At 50.5% G+C, this 24,940-nt stretch overlaps 6 protein-coding genes across 6 annotated transcripts; 1 reads left to right on the plus strand and 5 right to left on the minus strand.

Moving 5' to 3' along the window:
- Window positions 1-2,098: 2,098 nt before the first annotated feature.
- Window positions 2,099-5,449, plus strand: GGS23DRAFT_472123 (uncharacterized protein). Its single transcript, XM_051514237.1, has 2 exons — window positions 2,099-2,412; window positions 2,495-5,449. Exons 1-2 carry the CDS (start codon window positions 2,379-2,381, stop codon window positions 5,221-5,223), a joined length of 2,763 nt encoding a protein of 920 aa, XP_051367124.1. The 5' UTR covers window positions 2,099-2,378; the 3' UTR covers window positions 5,224-5,449.
- Window positions 5,450-6,469: 1,020 nt separating this feature from the next.
- GGS23DRAFT_472146 (mediator of RNA polymerase II transcription subunit 1-domain-containing protein) lies at window positions 6,470-8,871 on the minus strand. The gene is made up of 2 exons (XM_051514238.1): window positions 8,296-8,871; window positions 6,470-8,221 (listed from the first exon to the last, which is right to left on the minus strand). Exons 1-2 carry the CDS (start codon window positions 8,698-8,700, stop codon window positions 6,479-6,481), a joined length of 2,148 nt encoding a protein of 715 aa, XP_051367125.1. The 5' UTR covers window positions 8,701-8,871; the 3' UTR covers window positions 6,470-6,478.
- A 1,828-nt stretch (window positions 8,872-10,699) lies between these two features.
- Window positions 10,700-11,485, minus strand: GGS23DRAFT_472161 (uncharacterized protein). Its single transcript, XM_051514239.1, has one exon. The coding sequence runs from the start codon at window positions 11,368-11,370 to the stop codon at window positions 10,822-10,824; it is 549 nt and encodes a 182-aa protein (XP_051367126.1). The 5' UTR covers window positions 11,371-11,485; the 3' UTR covers window positions 10,700-10,821.
- On the minus strand, window positions 11,486-14,282 carry GGS23DRAFT_472350 (uncharacterized protein). Its single transcript, XM_051514240.1, has 2 exons — window positions 14,029-14,282; window positions 11,486-13,962 (listed from the first exon to the last, which is right to left on the minus strand). The coding sequence occupies exon 2, from the start codon at window positions 13,932-13,934 to the stop codon at window positions 11,601-11,603; it is 2,334 nt and encodes a 777-aa protein (XP_051367127.1). The 5' UTR covers window positions 13,935-13,962; window positions 14,029-14,282; the 3' UTR covers window positions 11,486-11,600.
- GGS23DRAFT_590416 (uncharacterized protein) lies at window positions 14,202-16,089 on the minus strand. Its single transcript, XM_051517691.1, has 2 exons — window positions 15,247-16,089; window positions 14,202-15,166 (listed from the first exon to the last, which is right to left on the minus strand). The coding sequence occupies exons 1-2, from the start codon at window positions 15,366-15,368 to the stop codon at window positions 14,644-14,646; spliced, it is 645 nt and encodes a 214-aa protein (XP_051367128.1). The 5' UTR covers window positions 15,369-16,089; the 3' UTR covers window positions 14,202-14,643.
- Window positions 16,090-16,147: 58 nt separating this feature from the next.
- On the minus strand, window positions 16,148-18,662 carry GGS23DRAFT_590424 (DUF124-domain-containing protein). The gene is made up of 5 exons (XM_051517692.1): window positions 18,145-18,662; window positions 17,920-18,009; window positions 17,834-17,860; window positions 16,718-17,763; window positions 16,148-16,629 (listed from the first exon to the last, which is right to left on the minus strand). Exons 2-5 carry the CDS (start codon window positions 17,939-17,941, stop codon window positions 16,585-16,587), a joined length of 1,140 nt encoding a protein of 379 aa, XP_051367129.1. The 5' UTR covers window positions 17,942-18,009; window positions 18,145-18,662; the 3' UTR covers window positions 16,148-16,584.
- Between the last annotated feature and the right edge of the window lie 6,278 nt (window positions 18,663-24,940).

Genomic DNA, 24,940 nt, shown 5'->3' on the forward strand with positions numbered 1-24,940 from the left:
CATACATACATACATGCATGTGTGTGCGTAGTATGCGTGTATGCATGTATGTATGTATGCAGGTACCTTTATGGACCTGATGTAAGCACCCATGGGCGTCAGGCAATGCTCCTGGCTGACTGTTACTGGATGTTAGACATTGTAGACGGTATCTTAGGTATCATGTAATCTACCTAAACTATAGGTACCTACCAGATAGGCTTAACAATAGAGACTACTAAGTAGCGCTGTTAGGAATCGAACCTGTCCTCTATTATATAACCTACTTAGCTCGACCCATACAATAGGCACGCGCCCCCGCGCGCTATTATAAACACTGCCTGCTCTAGTAACGTCGGAATATAGGATCTTATAAGGATAAGATGCGCTTTACTACTATCGTATAGCCTGTACTGGTATATACGTACTACCTAAAAGGACCTTATTATAAAGGCGGCACTCTGGCTCGAACCAGTAGCTTCTGGAGTTTAAAGTACGTAGTACCTGCTGCCTGGACGAAGTCACCAGATAGGCTTAACAATAGAGACTACCAAGTAGCGCTATCAGGAATCGAACCTGTCCTCTATTATATAACCTACTTAGCTCTACCTTAGGTGCCCACCTGGTAGGGATATATGTGGCTTACCTACCTACCTAGGTAGGTAGGTATCTCCTATTGTTATATGCCTATAGGAGGTATACTCAGGTGTTCCAGGCTCACACATATAGGTACAGGAGGAGGTAGGTAGGAACCTGGTACTTAGCTGCCTGCCTATGAGACATCACAATATTACCTTAGGTAGGTACCTCCTAGCGGCAACATGCGCGCACCTTAAGCATGTACGTGCATATGTATGTACCTACATGTACGTGTAGATGCGCGAGAGGTACATACACGCATACTACGGTATGCCCCCAACCAGGTACGCAATGTAGCTAACTTACATTCGGCTACGAACCTATGTCCCTCCTAAGCAAGTAAGTAGGTTAGGTACCTAAGGTAGCGTATGCGCATCTATGGATCAAGTCCATGCAATAGATTTGCCTAAAAGGTGGGTGGGATGCATGTACGCATGTAGGTATATGAGTATAGAAATGTACTACATTAGGTACCTAAGGTTGTTGTTGACCTCTTTATGCAGCATATGCCTATAACACCCCAGAGGAGAAAAAGGTACCTCCCCCCCCCCCTCTCCCAAGCTCACTCCGCGATCCGTCCATCCTCAACTCCCAATTCGTCCAACGGTCGCCGCCTTTCTCCATCCCATCGCCCACACGCGGATCCTACCTATTACCTACCTACCTACGCTCTGCACCGTCGAGGTCGACTCAATCCGGGTAGCAAAACAGGGCCAGGCCAGGATAAGACACGAGGCATCATTTGCCAGACCACTCCCCCGGCCTTTTCCCTTCCCGGCACATATTATTCATCCTCGTCCTTTTCGCTGGCTCTCTCTTTCGATCCCTCTTTTCCTACTCCCTCTTCCACTCACATGCCTCTGCGTACGGCGGCGTAGGCGTGCGCCCCCGTCCATCCACTTTCCCCTAAGCCTCCAATCCTACGCTCTCCTCTCTCCTGGTCGCCAGCATCGTGCAACCCGGACCCAGCAGTCCAGACGGCAAAAGGGGGGGGTGGCAGATCACCCAATAGGACGGATCCGACGCCAGAGGCTACACATAGCCAAAAGTCGAATCCCCGGCTCGACAGCTGAAAGCGACAGCAGGCGAAGGCGACACAGGCGGACAGACGGACAAGTCTGAGGGAAAAAAAAAATAATCATAATCCGACGAGACGACGACTGCGCACCATCCTTCCCGACTCCTCGCATACGTATCATCCATTATTCTGCGACGAAGGGTCCCTTTCTTCGATGCCTTTCGTCACCACCGAACCACTGCTCGAGTCAGGTCTCCAATAGACTCCGCTGCCGCAATCCGCCTTGGTTGCCCGTTTCGACCCAGAAAGCCCACGATCGAGGACTGCCGCATTCTTCCTTGCCTTCGCCCTCTTCCGCGGCTGCCATTCGATGACACCTTGGTGCCTCTTGACGACGTGATTCAGAAGCCCGACTCCTAATCGCCCGCACGTCCCCAATCACGACCGATCATGGCGCGACCAGAAGCGGGGGATATCCTCGTGGTTATCCGTCAGTCCCAACCCTTCTCCGTTTTGGCCTGCTGCACCGCTCTCCGCGATCTGCCGCGAAAGCAGAGGCGCCTATCAACCCGCATCTCTCGCGCGCAGCGGTTTGATTGATTGACTCCATCGCTGACCGGATTGCACCACAGATGATTTCCTGGCTAGAAGCTCGGACGAGTTGAGTTTAGCCAAGGGCGACCGTGTAGAATTGATTGAGCGCGATGACGAGTTTGGCGACGGCTGGTTCCTGGGCCGCCACATGGTGAATGGCAACACCGGCCTGTTCCCTGAAGGTAAATGACGATGCTGGGCGGGCGCGCTCGGGGCGCGTGGGCTCTTATCTACAATGGATGCAGGACTAATCAATTTCCCCAGTGTATACGCGGCCGGCGCCCAGGGGGATTGGAGCTTCGTCCGCTGCCCACAAACCAACCACCAGCTCGCTGTCTACGAATGGAGTCTCGCCGGTGGCCAGCCAACCCACATCGACCAGCGCATCAACGCAAGATCGTACCTCGACGTCCACGTTCGCATCTCCCGCCGAAGTCAGCCCCATAACCCTTCCACTCAACTCCGCCAAGCCTACCGACAAGCCGCTTCCTGCATCCCCAGCGCCTCTCACGAGCAGAAACATCGCCTACGGTAGCGGCGGCGGCACTAGCAGTAACGAGAGTCTAGGCCGCCTTGCTCTGCAGAGTCAGGACAACCCGGTCCTCCACGAAACCTTGACTGTCATTGACGAGCACATAACTGATCTGCACTCGACCCCACAGAATGGCTCCCTCCACCAGGCGACAGATTCTGGTAGCGAATACAGTTCCCACCTGCCTGACCGACTCTCCTACATTCAGGGTGAAGAAACCGACGAAGAAGAAGTGCTTCACTCCCGCTCCGAAGTGGAATCCTGGTCCTCGGATGATGTAGCCGAATACCTCTTTACATCCGGTGTGGAGAAGAAACATTGCGAGGTATTCAGGGACCAGGAAATAACGGGCGAAGTTCTCCTGGGTATGGATCAGTCGTCGCTGTTCCTCAAGGCGTTCGACCTCGGTTCCGTAGGGCGGAGGCTGAAAACGTGGCAAAAGATCAAATCGTTGCAGGACGAAGTGAACGGCCACAGTTCTCTGACGAGACGGACCACGCAGACCTACGGTAGCGAGGCGGGATCGGAGGATTCCAAAGTCGGCGGCAAGGCTAGGAGTAGGACGAACACCCTGACAAACTCCCAGAGGCATCATCCCGACAGCCGGTCGGCTTCGGGACCCGTCCACGCAAAGCGCCTATCCCAGACACCCAAAATGGAACCGATAACCCCCAATACCCCCGTCTCCCCTCTGGGGACCCACGACAGCCCGACGAGGCCTTCGCACCTCAAACGGCCTTCGGCAGCCTCTGTTCGGGAACTTCACCAGTCACGACGTCACTCCTCAACCGATTTCAGACTCGGCCCTCCGGGAGGTACCGGGGGACCCAAACTGTCGAACTCTGGCACATTTCCGCTGCCGGTGACGTCACATAAGAAACAGCCGTCGTTCGATCGCAACTGGACTATGGGCGCCGCTTCTACTTCAGACTCGCACCGGCCATTATCGTCAGCCGGATTGCATGACATCGCGGATGCTTCCAGTCCCGATGGTGCGCAGGATTCGCCACTCGAACACGAACGAGGGTATTTTTCTGGTACCGAGGTTGACGGCCGCAGGCGTAACGTGCTTAAGAAGCGTGAAAGTGCGGCCTCACAGTCTCACAGACTAAGCTACACGGAGCAGCAACGAGTACGGAGCGCGACGGCCATCTCAAGGCGTTCGAGGTTTGGGAGCATCGATTCAACCCGAGACGCAACGGCCCCGACTGCCTCGCAGATGTACCATAGCAAGTCCGCCGACCATCGTCGGACGGCCTCTACCAACACCACCGAATCTATCCGGCCAATACCCCCGGCGAAGGATGGGCCGAACCCGATAGTCACAAAGCTCGACGAAAATGCTCGCTCCTCACCATTGGCCGTGGTGAACCGACAGGCTATTCACGGCGGCGACTGGGTATTGAGCGCCGGGAGCAAGCTAGCTAGTTTCGGCGGCCTCCGGGCAATCTCAGATGCCGTGGTTGGAAACTCGAAGCTCGGCTCGCCAACCGACTCGTCTACTCACGATTCCCCTCTGCGATCACCATCTGGGGATGGCTCCAGCACTCCTTCGGCTGGTCGGAGCTTCGAGATGGATTCTCCGGACACGGCAAAGAGCCCGTATTCGGTCACCACTACAGCCAGCCGTAAGAGCGGGAAAAAGACGAAGAAAGAGACGAGTGCCTACTTGCGCGGACTGCAGAAAGTTGGACCGCGCGAAGCGATAAAAGAAGCAGATTACAGCGGGTGGATGAAGAAGAAGAGCTCACACCTGATGACGACATGGAAACCACGGCTTTTCGTCCTGAAAGGGCGGCGTCTCGCGTACTACTACTCGGAAGATGACACGGAGGAGAAGGGACTGATCGACATCTCATTCCATCGCGTGCTCCCGGCTGATAACGAACGGCTCACCGGCCTGCACGCTACGCTGACGGGCGCTAGCAACACCCCAATCATGCCAGCCGACAGCAATCTTACCACACCTGCTGAAAATGCTGCCGCTGCCGCCATCGAAAAGGGTACAGATTCGATGTTCATATTCAAGCTCATGCCACCGCGAGCGGGGCTGTCAAAGGCTGTCAACTTTACCAAACCGACGATACACTACTTCGCGGTCCCGAATTTACAGCAGGGGCGGAGCTGGATGGCCGCCTTGATGAAGGCTACCATCGATCGTGACGACTCACAGCCCATGACCACGACATACCAACAGAAGACCATATCACTAGCCAAGGCTCGCGCGCTGCGACATCGACCGCCCGCCTTGATGAACCTCGACGAGAAGGTCGAGGAGAGCTCAAAGGAGGACGGCGAGAAGAAGAACGGCCTGGGGATCTCGTTTGGAGAGGTCGACAGTGCGATTTCCGGCCTCGAGAAGCTAGGCCCCCAAAAGGCGGATAGCGGGTCAGGGAAGCCCTCGTTGGACAAGGAGAAGAGCGAGGGACTCGCATTCCTACCTTCTCCGCAGAGCGCCTAATTTCCCCCATCTTATCATCCGTTCGTAATACGATAATTAACATCCAAGACGTCGCGGCACGGGTCGTCGGCCTAGGGGGGGGGGCGGGGGGGGAAGGATTTCCATCGTCGCCAGACTCTTTTTTATAACCACGGCCAAAACAGGGGGAGAGTCCTTCACTTAGAGATTCGGCAGAGCCGGCCTACAAACAAGCAGTTTTTATTCCCTCTTAGAGCACTTTTGTAATCATTTCCCACAATTACCCCCTAAATACCCTCTCACTACGAAGTCAGATACGGATTCCTATGACCAAACCAACCCCAGGACGGCGGAGGGAGGAAGAAGGTAAAGGAGAAGGAGAGGCAAGCGGAGAGAGGCACCACAAGACAGACAGGACAGCGTGGCGCGTGTACGTGTAAGAGTGCAGGCGTGAGGGGCGGTTCTTCCCGTGCGAGTGTGTGTGTATGTGTATTCATGTTCTGTGTGGGCGAGTGCGTGCGTGCGCGCGCGTGCAGGCTGGGCAGGAGGAATAAATAGGAGGACGAGGAGGATGGTGGGAGGGGAAATCAAACGCATCGCGACCCTCGCGCGCCCCGACCTCAGGAAGCCAAAGAAGGCAGAGAACGAAGGAGTAAGAGAGAGAGAGAGAGAGAGAGGCCGTCGCAGCGTTGGCCCCCGCCCCGAGGGGCGCCGCCGGCGGACACGGCGGACACGGCGAGTATTCCATACCAAGTAACCCAGGCATCGTTAGATAGGCCTTAATATCACGGAAGCAGTACCTAGCCGAGAGAGAGAGAGAGAGCGAGAGAGAACGGGGCGCGTATGCCATCTGCCTTTCCGTCTTTCGTCCCGCCGTAGGGAGAGGGAGTGTTGGGTGAGGCAGGCTGTAGTAGTCTCGTCGCCGCATACGTACGCTTCGCGTGCGTGCCTACGGGTGTGCGTGCGCCTACTGAGGTATTATACACTTCTAGGTGTCTATCTATCTACCTATCTACCCGCGCCCGCCAGCCCTGGAGGGGAGTTTCCAGCTCCTGTAGGATACGGCCCGCGGCGCTGCTGCTGCTGCTGCTGCTGGTGCTGCTGGTGCTGCTGCTATTAGAACAGGTAGGCAATCCGTCAAGGCCGATGCGGTGCATGTCCCCCTTCCCGTCTACCTACCCTTATGCTAAGGCCTCTTCATTTCGAGGGTATCACGTATGATCGCGCAGTCTTCGCTGCACACTTTCTCCTCCTCCATTCCTCCGCCCCCCCCCCCCGGTCCCTCCCTCCCGAGATCTCACTCCAACCTGAACCTGACGAGCTCGATCCAGCTGCCGAGGTTCTCCATCGTCTCGAGCGCGGCAGCCCACCGTGCCCGCTCGCGCACCCGTTCCCTCGCGGCTTCGTGGTCGTGCTCGCCTCCTCCTCCTCCTCCTCCTCCTCCTTCGCGGCCCGGCGCCGCGCGATCCGAGGGGGAACGGGAGAAGATGTTATCGGAGACGATGTGGACCTTGCCGCCGAGCTGGATCTCCAGCAGGATGTTCGCCGTGTGCGACCGGAACGGGAACACGATCTCGAGCCGCGGCACCGGGTGGGCCGTCAGCGTGATGTCCACGCGCAGCGTGTCAGTGCTGGCGTCCCCCACTTCGGCGCGGGAGTTTCCGCTGCCGTCGTTAGTCTGGGACATGAAGGTCGAAAAATCGTCGCGCGTCGTGAGCGGCACGCGGAGGTTGATGTTGGCGTCGCTCGCATCCTTGGGGGCCCCCGGGGTCGCAGGCTCGCCCTCCCTCGGCTTGAGGCTGTTCGCGAGCAGTAGCGAGAGAAAGGCGTACTGCCTCAGGAGCGGTAGCATCGCAACTAGGTCCTTCGGGTGCGCAAAGTTCATCCGGGTAAGGACGTGGCCGTAGACAGGTTTGTATATGTACAGAGTATTCCGGTGGGCCTTCCAGACGGGTTCTTTCTGGCCCGCGAGCACCTGGGGGAAGGCCGGGGTGTTCTGGGTGAACGCGACCTCACGAGGCTCACTAGGGTCGTAGGTCGCCCCATCCACGATAGGGAACATAAGGGCGTCAAAGGTGCTGCCAGGAAGCGGTGGCGGGGGAGCGACAGATATCTTATAAATCTCCGCTGCGACCGCATGGGGGACGATAACTGGGGGATCGAAGGTCGCCACGAATACGACTTCGGGAGGCCGAGGGCCCGACAGAGCTACGCTGTTATCGAGGCCACCTTCCACCTTGATGTCTTCAGAGGGCGGGATAAGGGTGCTGGCCGGCTCTAGCCAATCGAGGACGGGCCCTGTGGTCGAGATCATCTCCTCGTCCGTGAGGCTGGACTTCTCGATGTTGGGACCGATCCACTTGTCGGATATCCGCACGGCGCCATGGTAGAGGTTGTCACCAGCTGCCGCCCGCGCGCACTCGATAAGGATTCCCCAGGTCCGGAATTCCTCTCCGTCTACCGTCGTCGACGGCAATTTTCGGTTCTCTTTCCAGTAGTCGAAGCTCAGGCCGATACGGCCACGGGCGTGCATCAGGGGACAGCCGTGGCGGAGGCAGAGCGCGAAGATCCTCAGCGCCTCATCCGGCATTCCGCTCAGAGCCGGGTCCTCGCGGAGCCTCTCCACGTCCCACCTGTGCAGCCTCTCCAGCGTCTCCCAGATGCCGGCGATGGCTTCGTGGCAGTTCAAGCCGACGCTCAGCTTGTCTAGGGTGGCCAGACGCTCGAGATTCGCACGGAACTGCGTCAATCGCTTGGTCAGAGGGCTCTGACCAGGAGCCAGGGACAGGTCCTTGAGGAGGATGGCGGATGCTTTGTCAACGTGCTTATTGACGCTTGCTACGTCGTCGCTGTATGCCATCGACACTTCGTGGACGATGTGATTGGTGATGCCGACCTCAACAGCCATAGTTTGTCCCGCTATGACCAAAGTTTTGGTGTTGTCGCCGGCGCCCTTCACGTCCTCCCACAGGCACTCCAGATTTAGGTGGAGGGCGAGTCTCTCTAACCCTTGGTTACTAACCCTTCCGCTATTTTGAGCCTATAGGTGGGTTTAGCTCCTTGCCCCCATATCTCGTGCCGGCATAGACGAGAACCAGCCTCGTCATCACTTACCCACAGCGCATCTATGACCGCCTCCATTCTCTTCTTGCGATCCTCTTCGTCGGTCCGGCCGCTGGGGGCTACCAGGCCCCCGACACCGATGGCGTCGAAGCCGAGATCATGAATTCCAACGTTAAGGGCACCCAGCGCCGCGGCGGCGTTGGGGCTATCGAAGTTAACCATAGCACCGTTGGCGCCGCCGCCGCCGCCGCCTCCCACCATGGCAGCGGTCGGGAAGGCGCCAGGAGACTTCTTAAACTGCTGTGGTGACGATCGCGGGCCCCGCGGGGAGAAAGCGGCAGCTGTCTGGGGATTCGAGAAAGGCGTTGAGGCCTGAGGCGTCGGGGTGGCAGCGAGGTGCTGCTGGGAGGGCGTACGGCCCTGCTGGGAGGGGCCATGTCGCATCGGCGTCGACATCGCGGCGGTGGCGAGCGGATAGCGCTTCTCGTGGAGGTCGAAGTGGTCGCTCGAGAGGGGGTTGTTGGTAGGTGGGCAAAATAAGAATGTCTTTTTGCCAAAATGCCAACTTATCACTTGGGAGGGAGAGGAAGGGCCACGGCCGTATCCCTATTATCTCGGGTAGCGGTCTAGCGTAGGTAAGGAGCAGATGTGCACGAATGCTCTCAGCCTCCAACCAGCAGCCGGCTTGGCCTTTTTCCTCCTCTCCTCTCTCCCTCTCTCCTTCCGAGGACCTCCCCTTCGCCGAGGCGCAGCCTGCACAAAGCCTTGCCTGACGGGAAAAAGAGGGGGAGAGGTGCTCTCAGATGTTACCACCACCTTCTGCCTTCCGCTGTTCGAGGAGAGAGTCGAGCGGCTTGCGGGCGAGGCTGTCTAGAGGGGACGGGGCACTGTCGGAGCTGGCAAGGATAGGTATATCATAGTATTCGTGGCCTCGGTGCGGTCGCGTGTAGCTCAACAGCAAATCCCAAAGTACAAGCCCAGGTCCATACCGCAAGTTCTCAAGCAAGAAGACAGTGGAGAATTGGGTATGGGAGAGACGTTGATGATGGCTCCAAAACAAGGGACAACCACAGAGGAGTGGAGGGTGGTAGTGGGAAGCTCTGAAGCTGTGGTGGACCTCCATCTTAAGGTGGGATGGGAACATTGGGCTAGATACCTAAGTACCTAATGTAGGTATCGATGTACCCTTCTCCATCTCCTCACAACGACCATTGGAAATTCTCGACATGTAGGTACCCAGGTACATTACCTAAGGTAAGGTACTAGGTAGGTACGTACCAGATACCTTCATCTTTACATGACAAGTACCTTAGGTAGGAGGTACCTTGGGGCCGCCCTCCAAGGTATACCGCATATGTACATATGTGCCTACACAGGTTGGAAATACTACCTAAATGCAAGCCAACCTCCCTTACGAAAGCGATAGGCGGCAGATAATACCCATGTTAGACTTGACCGGAATGGAATCATATCCTCCAATCTAACTTCCCACCACGTACCAGGTACTCTTCGCGATCTCTTTCTCTCTCTTCATGTGTTTCGCAAAATGAATTAATCCTACTGTTACTATTAAACCATCTCCTATAACTGCCCAACCATGGGATGGGTGAGTTGTTGCCCTGCCCTGTCATGTCTTTGCATACATAATGCTGTCCTCTCCTACCACCCTATCGCCAAGGCCAATGAGCGGCAAGATTACCTACATGGATAAACGGATGGACACTTAAGGACTGCTGCTCCTCTGTTCCTTGGCTCAGAAGTAGGTAGACGAGACTAGACCGGACCAGACAAAACCAGACAAGACAAACAGGTCCTGCCTCCTGGGAGGAGGCAACCATAAGACTAACCGACTGCCCTGTCGACCAAGCTGGGCGAAAGTCAGATACGATGGGAAAAAAGAAAGACGAAAAAAGAAACGGGGGTGAGGAGCTTGGACGTAATGCAGACGGAATAGAAGGAGAGGTAAAATCTGACGAATCGCGACGTATGGATGCTATAACAAGGAGAGCGTAGTGATGCTTAAACCAGTAAAGGGGAGCCGAGAAGGGTAGAGAGGGCGATGGCGAGATTTAAGAGTGCGAGACCGGGGTCGTTTGCGAAAGGAACATATATGCCTCCCCCTCCCCCCTCCCCTTCTCAAAGCGCGTCCTTTTCGGCACTGTCTGCAAAGGATGAATTGTCGATGAATGGAAGCATGCAGGCCGGCCCAGCCCTCCCCCATCGCTTCTCTTCTCTCGGGTGTCCTTTTCCTCAAGTCCACACCCAGACGCTATGTTGGAAGATGCCTCTTCTAACCCATCATAGGCCCGAATAGCATCACCAGCTATCCCCATCCATCTATCCTGTAGCTCCCAGATCCTTTACTCGGGCCACTGGTCAATAATCGTCTCAGTGGTGCCTTTGTATCATCCTGCTTTAGGCCATGGGATGTTGACCGGCTGGCATTGGGCATTGCCATACAGAATAGGATTGAGCGAGCCGTGCATATGGATAGTGAGTGTGCGTATTCCGCAGCCTGTAGCCTATGTGGCTGGCCAGTATGCACTTTCTCTCTTTCTTACAACCCGGACTTCCTCTTTACTCGATGGGATTTGTGAGGTACCTGGGTCTCTTCTGAGGAGAGTTGAGTGAAATCCTAACAAGAGAAAAGGGTGCCTGAGATACTATCTCCACCGAAGTTAGAGAAAGATGAGGCGAAGCTGGTAACAAGCCGAGCCTCTCCCTAGTAAGGCAAATCGCGCCTGCAGATTGCAGAGAAGGAAACCTATACAGGGGGGCAGCGCCGCATAGTGAGGTCGGAGACCTATCTCGCTTAGGGCAACGGAGATTTGTGTCTTTTACCTCTAGTGAGGATGAATACCGTTGAAATGATGCCATCATCGACCTAGATGTTGATCCGAACGAGACGCTGGTAGAGAGCCCCCCCTCTTCTACCTGGCACCCGACAGAGCGATCCGGTCGATTCTCGCAAACATTGGACCAAGGAAAACGTGATGATAACAATAAAGACAGATGAGGGTATCGGCAAGGTGTGATTTTGTAACAATGTAGTAACATGGGAAGGAAAGAGAGGAAAAGAAATGAAATGTGTACGTGTTCTCTTCTCTTCTCTCCGCAGAACACCATCCGGGTTTGTTGTCAGTAGCAACTCCATACATGTGTGAGTACCCGTATGGCTACCATCATTTACTGAGTCCTCAGGAGAAAAAGACAGAGTGTAGCAGCTTACAGCTTGGAGGATCCTCGTATACATAGCTTGCCAAGCAAGCCTCCCCCTCTCTCCTCCTCCCCCATCTCGCACCATCACAGAGGACGAGATATCGTGAGAAATGAGGGATACCCTGAGTGGACTAGGCCTACTGGGGCCTGGGGCCCTGCGGCGGTGCCCGTAGTGGTTTCTGCGACGGTCCCCGCTGCGGACTTGCACCGGCGCCGCTAGGATGGTGCTGTGGTGCGCGAGGACCCTTAACCGCGGGCGTCTGTCGCTGGACGCGCCTCGCCTGGCGCTGCTTGCACAGGTGGGCGTACGTCGGGTCGGCCGCACGCTTCATCTCCAGATACTCCTCGTACTGCTGCTGGTGCATCGTTGCGCGGGGATCCCCGGGGTTGACCTGGGACTTGGGCTTGCGGATAGGCTTCGGCCCGAACATGTTCTGGGCCTGCGCGTGCATCGATAGCGGTTGAGTGCCGGGACGCAGCTCTGAATTGGCTTGGATGTTGGGGCCCACGATCTGAGCCTGCTGGATCGGAGTCTGCCGGAACGGAGCTTGCTGGAACGGAGCCGAGGCTTGGCGCTGGGCTTGAGGACTATGTGAGTAGCCGCGATTTTGACCTTGCAGCGTCATCGATTGGCTGTACTGACAGCCTGGCAAAAGAGTAAACCCGAGCTGGGGCAGAGCAGCGTTTGCCCCAGGAGGGTATCTAACTGGGCTGTGGACCGCTGCTGGCCTGGCAACATCAGCTGGGTTCTCGGGAGCCCGCGGCATGGCACCTAGGTTGTGTGCTTGCTGGGCAGTTCCACATGGCACTGGGTTGGTTTGCGTCAAGTGGCCTAAATACGGTAGTAGACCGTTCCGGCCAGCGGTGTCGGGGAGCTGCTGTCCAAGGAACTGCAGCGACGGAACAGGCTGCTGCGAAGCAAGCTGGCTCTGGACGGGTAAACCCTTCAGATGGTCGGTAATGCTTTCAACCTGACTCATTTGGAGCAGAAGCTCCTCCTGGGCGGCCCGCTTGTCTGTGTCGTTCGACAGTTGCTGAGACACCGAGCCATTTGCTTTGATTTGGGCGAGATCTGCCTTCATCTCCTCCACCATGGCTAAGAGTTCCCGTAGCGGATCTGCCGACACCTTAGACTTGGCATCTACAGCTCGATCTCTCGCAGATTCGATGTCGACTCGACTCTTTGATAGCCCAAGCATATCATTGAACTCTTCAGTGCGCGGGACCAGCACCAGAGGGTCGTAAGTCACACTGGTGCTGCTAGTGCTACAGAACTCAGATGCCAAGGGGTTCAATGCGCTGCTCTTCTTCAGCTGGTCTCCGCCAGAGACGCCGAGAACAGTATTTGCAGATCGTGGGCTCGTTATTTTCAAATCGCGAGCAGGCAACTCTACATCTCGGCCCTCAATCTTGTTGTTCATAGAAGGCGTTTTGATCGCAGTCAGCGTCTGCGAGCGGCGACGGTTATGAAGCTTGTCAAGGAGCGCTTGGAAACGGTCATGGTCCTCTACGGGCCCTGGCTTCGACTCCATATTCTTCAGCGGTATCATTACCCCTTGGCGATGGTTCTCGTCGTGAACGCGGCGAGCTCCAACATCGTCAGGGAATGCCTTGGTCTGTATAGCCTGCTCTTGTTCATCGTCATCCATGAGCTGGCCCGAGGGGATGCGAGCAGAACGTGGAGCTTGTAAGGTGTTAAGCTGTGTTTTGACATGCTCGTCGATCGCGTTCCACTCCTTAGGAGTAAATCGCTTGGTATTGCTCCTCACCGCACGTATGCGGGATGTAGGGAACGAGAAGTCTTCGTTAAACTTGGCGTATATTGGGGATAACTGCGCGAGTTGGTCGGAGCCCGCAGTTTCTTCCTGGAGACTAGGAAGTTTGAGGTCCCGCCCGTGGCTGCTCCAGCCTAGTATCTCTTCGAACCCCTGGCGGGTTGTAGGTGTAAAGGATTGAAGCTTGACCAATCCATTTCGAGCATTCGCTTCAAGGGCACCGGTCATTCGGTGACTACTCGAGTACTGCGGCTCTGCTTCCACCAATTCAAAATCATCATCTACTTCTGAATAGTCCTTGTTTGTTAGGGGGGCCGAGTGAATGAAGTCTGGGTCGACGGGGGATTCTTTAATTCGACGGACGCCGTAGATGTTGGCAAGAGTGGTGTCGACCGTCAACTTCTTCTTATCCCTAAGGCTGTCGAGCCGAAACTCGGTGCGGTCTGGGCCAGCGGTAGCTGGCCCAACCGAGGATCCCTCTGAAAGATCTCGGATTCGGCGGTAGTTTCTCCAATCTGGGTTCATGAGGGCTTCGCTGGGCCCCGGCGAGGGGTAGCTATTGCTGGAAGCCTCACCACTACTCGTGCTACCTTCGTTTTGGTCCACTGTCCTCACGCCGTTGGCAGAATGGACGTCGACGGTCAACCCATGGGCTTTGGCCCGGCTTGCCGCCCTCAAGTTTTGAGCCGCACGCATTTTGCTATACGACGGCCGTCGAATCTGACTAGGAAAGCAGTAGGTTTCAGTATGGTCATGGTCATAGGATTTCGGGATTTAGCATGGGCCTTACAGTATGGCAGGGCTTCGCTGCAATCAAAAGCCCAGCAAGACTGGGGCTAGGTCGCTGAGATCGCGAATTCGCTAAAGGAAAACGTGGCGTCGGTGTTCTGTGTTTCCCATCTATCAGCATACCGGTTTCACCCAGGATGGACCGGCATCCTCCCACGGACCTAGGCGACAGACCAGAGACCGGAAGTCAAGTTGTTTTGCGTAGGCAAATTGTCTCAGGAGTATCTATTCTGCTCCGTCCACCTGCTGTTGAAAGGAGGTGCTGGGTGTTTCGACGGAACGTGATACGGAGGAGGAACGATACTCTCGGAGGTCAGTGGCTTGTCCCGGAATGTCGACAAGGTGCGTGGTTAAGGCGATAAGCGGCTGCTAAAGAGGGACTGGGGGCAGACTGGAAAGCTGGTGTCTTCAGAAAAGGATCTAATCAGATTTGCTGCAAGAACATCAACTCGGGGGAAGAGATAGTCGCTCTACGCTACACCCCGGACAGCTATGAACCGGATGGAGCCTGTAGGCGTAGGTGGAGGATGGTTAGAAGACGGCGTATAATTAGAGATGTAGAAAGCAGAGCAGAGCTCCGCACCCACCTCTAATGCTGATGGGGGTGCCTACACCCTTATAGACGCAGTCGAGATGGGCGTTGATGGGTCTGCGGAGGGAGAGGGGTGGTCGAGGATTCGCTGGGGATGAGAGAGATGGAATGGGATGGAGAAGCTCGGAAGACGAAGCCGTGGAAGGGGCTCAGGATGGTGACTTTTTTTATATCTGGGTTTCCCCGGGGACGCTGATAGTACCTAGATTGAGAAGCCGAGGGACGGGTCAAGTGAATATATTGTCCCCTTGTATCTGCTTGTTGCATCCGATGTCCTTTCGATCGGGTGACTGGTCCAGACGGTCGATGGGTATTGCCATAGGCGTCGGTCTCCTCGACAACGCTTGCGGTGCGGCCGGTACAAGAATACAATAGGAGCTGTACTGTGAGCACAGTGTGTACCGGGCCAACTTTTAGAGGTATAAAAAGAAGGAAGGCTCCAAAAACCACACTATGGTGTTGTCGAACGAACGCTGTGTGCAGGCTGGTGAGCGACGAGGAGCTACGGGAGGATGAATAGAGAGAGAGAGAGAAGAAGAAGAGTCGGCTATTCTGGATTGTTATTTTTGAGTCGAGACGAGAGTGAGAGAGAGAGGGAGGAGGGATAAGTAGCTGGGTCTCTCCTACCTATCCAGAAGGAAGGCGGCGAAGTCATCAAGAAGGCTGGAAACCGGCCTCGTTGGACCTTCTCTTCTTCTACCCGGTCTCTCTCCCGTGGTAGTCGCCGGTGACCGGTCTCCGGTGGTCATTGCCGCCAACCGCTCACGGAGAGAGGATCATGCCAGCTGCCATCTGCTCGCTTCGTAGACTACCTAGACACAGGCACTCGACAGTTGCCGAACTGGGCTACCATAACATTAGGCAACCGGGAGATAGAACACCTGATCTATTATGTCTTTTGCGGAAGAGAAGCGAGCGGACTGGGCAACCAGACGCCATCTCCCTGTTGTCCCCTATGCTTGGGTTTTTGCATTCTCGATTCCCTCCATCTCGCAAGCCCTCGCTCGTTCTGGGGCTGGGCAGTTGTTATCACGCCCAGGTAGTTAGACTGAACAATGTCGGCTTCACTTTATCTAGCACGAGAAGAGCCGCGTTTACGCCTTTTCTTCCCTCCCCAACTACGATACGTAGCTGTAGTTCGGTCCGAGGCCAGGAGCATGACCGGGTAAGGGTGAGAATCCCCCTTTGCTAGGCGCCATAGCAAACCGCCTCCCTACTGTGAACCTCCCGACCCCCCAAGCTCCCGAGCCCGGACTGGGTGACATGACGAAGCCCTGTCGCCTGAACACGAGGCCGTGGTCCTGGTTGTCTCCGGCGCGATGCGATGTTTTCCTGTGGTGATGTTGGTGAGGTGGCGCGGTGTGGTGGCGCGCGGTATCACGGTGGCGCGTCGCTGTCTGTATCCATAGGTACCGTAGGTAAACTAGGTACCTAGGTACATAGGTAGCGAGACAACAGTTTTGCTGGGGTGACCTCCTCCTCCTTTCTTTCTAGGTTGTCATCTCTTTCAGCGGAACAGAGCGTGGTACCTAGATAAACCCGAGTCTGCTTGCTTCTCTCTCTTCTTATTCTACTTCGCCTCTTGTTTTTGCTGCTGCTGCTGCTGCTGCTGCTTACGATGGATGCCTCTTCTACAGCTAATAACGTGCAGGCAGCCAGTTTGCACGAGCTACGCATAATACCTCGTACGCGAGAGACTCCGGTATACTAGCTCGATGCTGATGCCATCGAGACCTACAAGCCTAAGGGGAAGAAGAATTGAATATACCTAGAATTCAAACTACGCTGATGCCTGGCCTAACCAATATCAATACACGAAAGCGGGCATAACCCAACACACGGACTTCCAAGGACTTCGGGTTTTTTTTTTTGCGAACCACGGGAGTCTCGTCCACCTGACGCTTTCCGGACCCGATAGAAGACCCATACGGCCGCCCCCCGACTCCCTGCGGCTCGACGGGTGTGTTAAGGCGGCGCGGCATTGCCGGTCATGTAGGCGCTGAAGGCTCTCTAGAGGGGACGAGTCAGTCTATCGGGAAAATAGAGGTATAGAGGTAGAGTTGGTGGGTGGTATGGGAGCGAGAGAGAGACCACTTACAGGATTTCTCGTTTGCAGGAATACCGTACCGGGTCCGGTAAACTTGCACACGAGGCCCTCACCGCTGGCAAAGCCGCCAATGATGCCGCCGCTGGCTACGCGCTCCATGACGTACTTAACGTTCCAAGCCACGAGGTGGCCGTTGTCGACGATATACTTCTCGCCGTCGGCGAGGTCCTTTCGGATGATGGCGCCGAAGCTGGTAATCCAGAGGAGGCCGACCCCGCTGATCTTGTGAACCCACAGGCCCTCACCGCTGAACATGGCCTTGCCGAGGCCCTGGCGCTTGTAGTCGCGAACGACGCCCTGGGTGCTGGCGACGTACGAGTCCTTGCCGACGCTCCACGACTCGTCGCCGGTCAGGCGGATAGTCGTCATGTCGCCGAGCATGCCCGGAGCTAGCAACACCTCGCCGGGGCCGATGAAAGTCGACTCCCCGAGCTCGCCGCCGCTGGCCATCAGCTTCTTCATGCTGAATTTGTACTCACCCTTCAGCGTGACGGTCGGAGTCATGGCGATCAGCACGCCCGGCTTCGCGGTGATCGGGCACCCCATCGCGAGCTGGATCGTAATGATGGTGTTGCAGTCACGATGGCTGATGCGATACGACCCGCCGTTGAACGTCCCCACGTCGTCCAACGTAGCGCTGGCACCTTGGAATTGCGCGGCCCCGCCGGCCGACGCGGTCCGCGCGTGCGACGGCCCCGTGCCTAGGATGCTCTGGGCCTTCTCGTTGGGGAATCCCTCCGGCGCGTTGGGTACGACGCTTGCGTATGCGGGCGCAGCACCGCTCGGCGGGGTGAGGGCTCCGTCGTTGCGGAGGGGGAGGTTGGCATGTTGCGCCGGTTGCGGTGGCGGGGGCTGGTAGGCAGGGGTGGTCGTGTTGAGCGGCGGCGGAGATACGCCTTGCTGAGGAGGCGGGGGGTAGGCTTGCGGCGGAGGAGAGGGATAGGGTTGCGTCTGAGGCGGCGGCGGGTAGAACTTGGTCTGGTTCGCGGGAGGGGAAGTAGGCGGCGGCGGGTAGCTTTTCTGCGGCGACGAAACGGCTGCTGCGGTCAATCTCTTGCTGCTCTCGCATATCACCTACGTCGCGATGGTCGGCGCGCCCACACATACCTGGTGTCCCAGCCGCACCGGGAGGCGCTGCGGAGGACTAGTCAGCTTCGGGATTTCGCGCGGTTCGGACTCTGTTGTATACATACGCGGATAGTATTGACTAGACATTGTCGCCCGAGGACTCGAGCGTCGCGTCGCGGACGGGCGCAAATAGGCTTCTAGAAAGGAGAGGCAGACTGCAATTGGCAAGCAGTGGTTAGCATTGATGCGAAGCCGAACAAGTTGCGAGGAAGGGCTGCGGCTGGGACAGGGCCGCGTACGCGGGAGGAGGTAGAGGGAATAGGACAGCCCCGCATTCTCGCATCCCTTACCTTACTTGCACCAGCTGCTATTACACTACTGCCTATCGTAGCTATCCCCGTTCGAGACAACCACCCTAGTAGTGATAGAATTGCTCCTTGCTGTCTGCTGTGCTTGTTTCTTCTTCCTTTTTTTCAAGAAAAATTATATGTGTATATATATCGGTATATAGATAGACAGACGTGTAAGCGAGCTTCGCCTAGCTAGCTTGACGCCGTAAAGAGGGAGGCAGGTAAGGCGCAGAGACGGGATGATGAGGAAGAGGAAAAGGGAGAATCTCTCTCTTTCTCTGGGTCTCGGTGTGCGATTAGAGGGTGATGGTGGATAGGGTCGCTTCTCAGGCCTCCCGCCATGCTTCCCGTTCGTAGCCCTATATATACCTACCTACGTGGCGCATGTGCATGGCTAGGCCGTGTGTGCGTCAGCCCCTGACAGACGCAGGAGGGATACGCCGTCGTCGGCCTCTGCTAGACAGCATGATAAAATAGTAGCAATACCCCAAGACTCAGAATTGCGAGTAGCAGCGCCATATGTGGTACAGGCCAGCTGGGCAGAAGTTCTCGTCGATTAGAGGGGAATGGGGGGTGCTGTCCAATCAGCGGCGACGGAGGGGTTCATCGCCGTCCGCCGATTTTACTATTCGGGCAGCCCAGCAGTCTTGGAGGGGAGGCGAGGGAGGCGAGGCGCCGCCGAACAGCGCTAAGTTGCACCCTTCTCAGGGCGGCAAAGTCAGCGCTTAAAGTCCCCGGAACTGCCATTGGCTCGTTCCCTGTCGCGGAGATCACGGAAGCGCCTGATTGGGTGGGGATCTGTACATTGGCGTGTACCGTGGAGACGGGGTACCTCTTCCATTACATGCCGACCGTACCGTATGCAGGTTCTAGGTTATACCACATTCTATGCCGCAACCAAATTAGGCTTAGCGTAATCGCCGCTTTTACTTAGGCTCGGCTTAGTCTATAATTAGTTAGGTAACTAAGGAGTTATATTTATATAATATTTATATAGAGGGAAACGGTTCTTAAAACGGTTAAGCTTTAACCGTTAACGAAATAAAGTAACGTACGAAGCCTTATTATATCCGTATCATTTAATTTAATTTTATATACCTTAGACCTAAAGTAGCTACTAATTAGTTTTTATATTAAAAAGGAGTAAAGCGTACGCGATATAAAAGTCCCGGATAGCTTACTTAAAAGTATATTCTATCGGTAACTATAGTACGTACGATGGTTTAAGATAAATAAAATTAATATTACTTTACTAATCGAAAGACGAGGAATTTAATATAGTTATCGTATCTTAGGTATATCCTTCGGTTATAGAGATATAATAGTCGCTAGCCCGAAGGTAAAAGAGGTAAGGGGAAGAAAGGGGCTAAACGTAAAAGTTACTTATTCGGTTATTACGGTACGACGAAGTAACTTAAGCGCTTATTATTAAAATAAATATATTAATCGGAAGACGAAGAATTTAATAATAAAAACGAATCTTAAATTAAGGTAAAAATAATAAAGTTAGTAATCTAGCTAAATAATAATTATAGTATCGTCCGTACTTACGGGAGCTATAGTTACTTTATATAGGTATAAGGCCTATCGTAACGTATTACGTAATATATTAAGAGGGTATATCTTACCGTATTATTATAATACGTAAGGTAAAAAGTTATACGAGATATTAAACTACTTTAGAAAACTATATACGAATAATCTTCTCCGTATAAGTATTAATCGCTACGATAGATTTAAAGACTACCTATTATCTTAATTATGGCTTTTTTATAATCTATTATAGTATGGAATTACTAAATTAAAACGCTATTAAATAAAAGCCGATAATTATTATTATATTATTTATAACGTTTCCTTTACTAGAAAACTACTTATATCGGTATTTAAATATACGACATTACCCTTATAGTTAGGGTAGTCCTCTAAAGTAATACCTCGACTATCTTTAGTAAATAAAAACCATACTTCTCCCGGGCCCGAATTATTACGCTATATTTCCCTTAAGCCTTCGATAATAAAAGAACGCCGGTAGTCCCGAAATCTATCCTAATTTCCGTTTTTTCGGATAAGAATTTTTATCGTTCGATTATCCTATACCGGGTTTAGCTAGCTATTATCGTTTAACTTAAGCCGAGAGGGATCCGAAATAAAGGTAATTAAGGCCGAGCTTTTATTTATCGCTAACGTTATTTAAGAAATAACTTTAGTCTTCTCTTTCTTATTTCGCTAGCGCTAGACTTTAAACGTTAGGTTTCGCTACCGAGGTACTAATTAATCTCTTATCTCGTAGTTTTAACGAAGAGCTAACGCGGAAACCCCGCCCGCGTAATTAAAGTCTCCTAGATTTTAATCTTCCTTACCTATACTTATATTCTCGTTTTACGTATTAATACTTCGATTAAAGTCTTTATTTATATCTAAGATTTATTAATTCTATATATTACCGCTCCGGCCGTAAACGTCGTATTAATCGGTATCCTACTTATTACGTAGGCCTTAAAACGCCTAAAAGACGGACCTCCGGATAAATAAGGAAGAAATATCGATATCCTTTTATATATATTTAATAAAGTTATCCTATATAATATATAATCGGTCGTTAAAGTAAGCTTTCGAATATTAGCGACTATATCGTCTTTTAATTAGCTCTCCCGGATACGAAGTAATAAGTATTAAATAAGCGCCTTTAAATATAATAAGCCGCGCTTTATTAAAATATCGAACCATAGTAGCTATAAAAGCGTTTAAGTCTTATTTATAATCGAAGTATTATAGCGGTTAAACATTTATTAACGCTTTTTTAGTTATTTCTCGGTCCGGATTTAAGCGAAAGAAACGAGAAATTTCGTTAGAGTTAAACCTTAATTCTTAGGCTCGACGTATTAATTAATACTAAGCTCTTTAATTATATAAACGGATTTTTAGGTCCTCTTTATTATCTTTTTTTAAAGGATTTTTACCCGAAAGCTTTACGAGGTCCTATATAATAATAAAATAAAGGGACTTTATATTCTTTAGAAAGTTAATCGTATAACCTAGTCTCGCGTCGGCTTTATATGCGTTAGAAACTATCGTTTAAACCGTAATAAGGAGTCGGTTCTTCCTTAAGATTAACTACCTTATAATATTAATATATTATCGTAAGTATTTAAAATCTTACTATAATATATAAAGTATTAGGATTAAATAATCGATTTATAAAGCTTTTTATAAAATACTTTCCCTATCGCGCTTATTTATAACGCCTTAAAATATTATATTCGTCCGTATTATATTAGATATATAACGATCGTTATAATGCGATATACCTAAGGCGCGGAGTTCGAGTTCCCGAACTATATCGTCGTTTATAAATTCGAGCGTAGCTTTAAACCTTATTATATAATACTATATATCGTATATGCGTTTAAAATAATAAATAACTTCCTAAGAAATCGCGAGTTAATAGCCGAACGTTTATATCCTTAGGAGGAAGGCGTCTTTAAATAGCTTTAGGATAAGACGTACCTTTATTACGTTTTTAGTTATAATTTTCTTTTAGATAATTAACTAAAGCCTAAAACGTAAGCCCGGGATTTCTAATATATACCCGAGAATAAGTCTAAGTTATTCGTACTTAAGTAATCTCCTTAATATCTCAGGTTTGTTTTTACTTAGCTTCGTTTATTATTTATTTCCGTCGATCGAGTTTAAAGGGTAACTATAAATCTTTATAACTATATATCCGTCGGAAAACTACTCTTCGTTTACGAAATCCTCGGCTAGAAACCGGATGGCTTCTAGCGAAAGGTTTTAAGAGGGAATTAATACCGATTTAGTTTCTAGTCCGGGATAGTATAACCTACCTACGTATAACTTAATTATTTACTAAGATAATAAGCTTTTCGATCGCCGAAGCGCTTTTACGCGATACTTTCTATAAAAATAATTAATATACGTATCCGTAAAAAGGTAAAAGGTAGGTAACTCGGGGTTATATAAATTAACCGGGTTTAAGTTAAACTACTATAGTAATACGGAAAATAAGTCGATAGTAATATTTCCGGGGATAGTATAGCTATTATTTAAACGATCGCATCCTTTTCGCTTAAAGATTTCGATAAGGCGATTAGTTTTTTTAATATTCGACTTCCCCTTTAAATCGAAGAAGAGATAATCTAAAGAGATCTTAGTAGTTCCTCGGAATTTTAACGATATTTCGGCGTTTAGCTACTATAACCGAGCTTTTAAATTAAAGTATATTATTACGAGTTACGTATCCTAAATTTCGTATACCTTACGGGAGCCTTTTTACTAGGAGCTATATAATTCCCTTTAGTTTTTCGCGAGGAGCGTAAATCGCGGATAGTCCTACGGTTCCGAAACCGAATATAGGCTAGAAGCGGTTACTCTTAGTTACGGTTTATTTTTATATTTATCTTTATCTTTTTTTATCCCGTTAAAAAAGAAGTACTAGTATAGGATTATACCTCGACTCGAGTTAGGTACTTATATAATTATTATCGTTTATTCTTAATCCGAAATATCGATTATTAACTAGTATACTTTCTTCTTCGACGACGCTTAATCGGGTAGTAAGCTAAAGTTAAACGTTTCCGAGCTTACGTTATCTTATCGTAAAACGCCCCGGTAATAACGTATAATTAATTAAAACGCTTATAAGGATAAAGGTTCTACCGAGGCTAAACCGGCGTCGACCTATCGCCGATTTTCCGTTAAATATACGAACCGTAGTAATAACGTTACTCTTATTCCCGTATTAACGGAATCGCCGTAGAGCTATTACGAAAGAAGGTATCGTATAAGATATAGCTATTTATTCGGGGTTATTACTTCTCGTAATATAGCGAGCCTAAGCTTTATAATCCGTATTATTTCCGAACGTAACGCGGAGAAATACATCTAAAATATCCGCTAATTCTATTACTTTAATCTAGTTAAGAATATCGAAATATACGCGTATCCGGATATAAGCTACTTCCTAATTTCGGAATTCATACCTATATCTCTTTTATACCTCTACCGGTTTCTTATTTACCTAATAAAACCCTAGCTCGGTTTTATTTTATATTAGGTAGATATTTTAGCGCTTATATAGACCTAATCCCGGTTAATATTCCATAAGGTTCTTACGGGTCTTAAATTTCTCCTTAGTTATAGCTTAATTTATAAAAAGCTATCGTATACGAACCTTTTTATAAGTTTCGTAGGCGAGGTAAAAATCTACGACATTAAAAATTATAGGCGATCGGATAATATAACTAAGCTTTTAATATCGTTAAGTAAAGTAATAATAAAGCTTATGAATAAAGAAAGGACCGAAACGACGGCGATTAGCCTAACGTACCCGGATAAGTAATTATACGAGGCTATTAATTTATTTACTATTATAATAATAATATTAGATATTTAAAAGCTATCGGCTTACGATTTCTTACTTAAGAAAAACCAGGAGGAATTATTATGGCTAATTTCCTTTATATTTATTACTATAAACCATAATAAAGAATAAGAGTATAGATAGAAGATAGATAAATTACGTATATTTATTTTTACTGCTTTTACTTCTTACTCCTTACCTAATAACGCTTTAATAAAATAATTCTCGTTCTTTCCTTTATAGATATAATATCGATACTCGGTAGACGTTAAAATAATATAAAAGGATATTTACCGATAATACGAAGCTAGTTTTAATCTACTTAAGAGAAAAAGTACCGTAGGCGCTATACCTACGTAATTAATTAATAGGATAATACTATAAATAAAAGGCTAAAAAAGTCGGCTAGGATATAAACGGAACCTCGCTCTAGCTCTTATTAAACGACCCATTCTTTAACTCTTTTACCTCTACCTCTACCTTCATACTTTAATTTTAAATTTTAAGCTATACGGAGAAACGGTTTTCTTATGATAAATTCTACGAAAATAAAACATAAACGAAGGCCGTAAAAAAGAAATTATATAAAGGAGTAAGGAGGTTTAACGATCGACCTTAGCATAATAAATAATAAACTAATCCTTAAGAACGTAAAGCTATATATAGAAAAGAACTACGCTCGTTAGCTTTAGAATTAGGATAACTTATAAGTTCTTAAAATAAGCCGTATCTCTTACTTTATCTTAACTATATCTAGTATTCGCGAATTCGAACCGCGAATAATCGAAAACCTTTAAGATTTAAAAGAATTTATTTTACGTTTAAAGTACGTTATAAGGTTAGGAAAGGAACCCGATAAATCCCTTTCGTAATAAGGAATTAAATCGTATTAAAAGAAATTTACCGTTAGATATTAAAGAAAACGAGGTACGATACCGTTAGGATATATTAAAATAATTATATATATTTATACCCTTATATAACTCCGGCCGGTAATACCGCCGCTAACTTTTTTCTCGTAGCTAATAATACTAAGAAGGGAGATAGGGAAGGCTCTTAATATTATACCGGATAAAGGGCCGAGGAAATATGCGATAATAACCGCGTTTATCTAGGTAGGAAAGTATCTTTAGAACCTCGATTAAAAGATCTTCGCTCGGCCGTACTTACGCGTAAATATATAGGGGTATCTCTTCCTTGCCGTATATACCGCCGCCCGCGTCTTAAATTATCTCGAGTCTTCCGCCTAAGGTAGGAGCGAAGTCGGTCTTTATTATAAGATACGTATCCCGGTATTAAACTACTCGTAAGATAAAGCTTATAAGCCGATTAAAACGCTACTTTTATTCTCTTTTAAAATAAGCTTAGTAAATCGGAATTCTCGTTATAATCGATTAAATTCTTAAAAGAATA

The sequence above is a fragment of the Durotheca rogersii genome, assembly GCF_024521655.1.
Source record: "Durotheca rogersii strain YMJ 92031201 chromosome Unknown GGS23scaffold_61, whole genome shotgun sequence".
Taxonomy (NCBI): domain Eukaryota; kingdom Fungi; phylum Ascomycota; class Sordariomycetes; order Xylariales; family Xylariaceae; genus Durotheca; species Durotheca rogersii.

Bases quoted from the DNA above. Each gene is read 5' to 3' on its own strand.
- GGS23DRAFT_590416 (XM_051517691.1), bottom strand. From the start codon at position 15,368: ATGACCACCGGAGACCGGTCACCGGCGACTACCACGGGAGAGAGACCG. The intron at 15,167-15,246 runs GTAGGAGAGACC...AATCCAGAATAG, and splicing joins GCCGCCTTCCTTCTGGATAG to CCGACTCTTCTTCTTCTCTC.
- GGS23DRAFT_472146 (XM_051514238.1), bottom strand. From the start codon at position 8,700: ATGTCGACGCCGATGCGACATGGCCCCTCCCAGCAGGGCCGTACGCCC. The intron at 8,222-8,295 runs GTAAGTGATGAC...ACCCACCTATAG, and splicing joins CGGTCATAGATGCGCTGTGG to GCTCAAAATAGCGGAAGGGT.
- GGS23DRAFT_472123 (XM_051514237.1), top strand. From the start codon at position 2,379: ATGGTGAATGGCAACACCGGCCTGTTCCCTGAAG. The intron at 2,413-2,494 runs GTAAATGACGAT...CAATTTCCCCAG, and splicing joins CACCGGCCTGTTCCCTGAAG to TGTATACGCGGCCGGCGCCC.
- GGS23DRAFT_590424 (XM_051517692.1), bottom strand. From the start codon at position 17,941: ATGTCTAGTCAATACTATCCGC. The intron at 17,764-17,833 runs GTATGTGTGGGC...TGACCGCAGCAG, and splicing joins CGGTGCGGCTGGGACACCAG to CCGTTTCGTCGCCGCAGAAA. The intron at 16,630-16,717 runs GTAAGTGGTCTC...CGTCCCCTCTAG, and splicing joins TCCTGCAAACGAGAAATCCT to AGAGCCTTCAGCGCCTACAT.
- GGS23DRAFT_472350 (XM_051514240.1), bottom strand. From the start codon at position 13,934: ATGCGTGCGGCTCAAAACTTGAGGGCGGCAAGCCGGGCCAAAGCCCAT.
- GGS23DRAFT_472161 (XM_051514239.1), bottom strand. From the start codon at position 11,370: ATGGTGTTCTGCGGAGAGAAGAGAAGAGAACACGTACACATTTCATTT.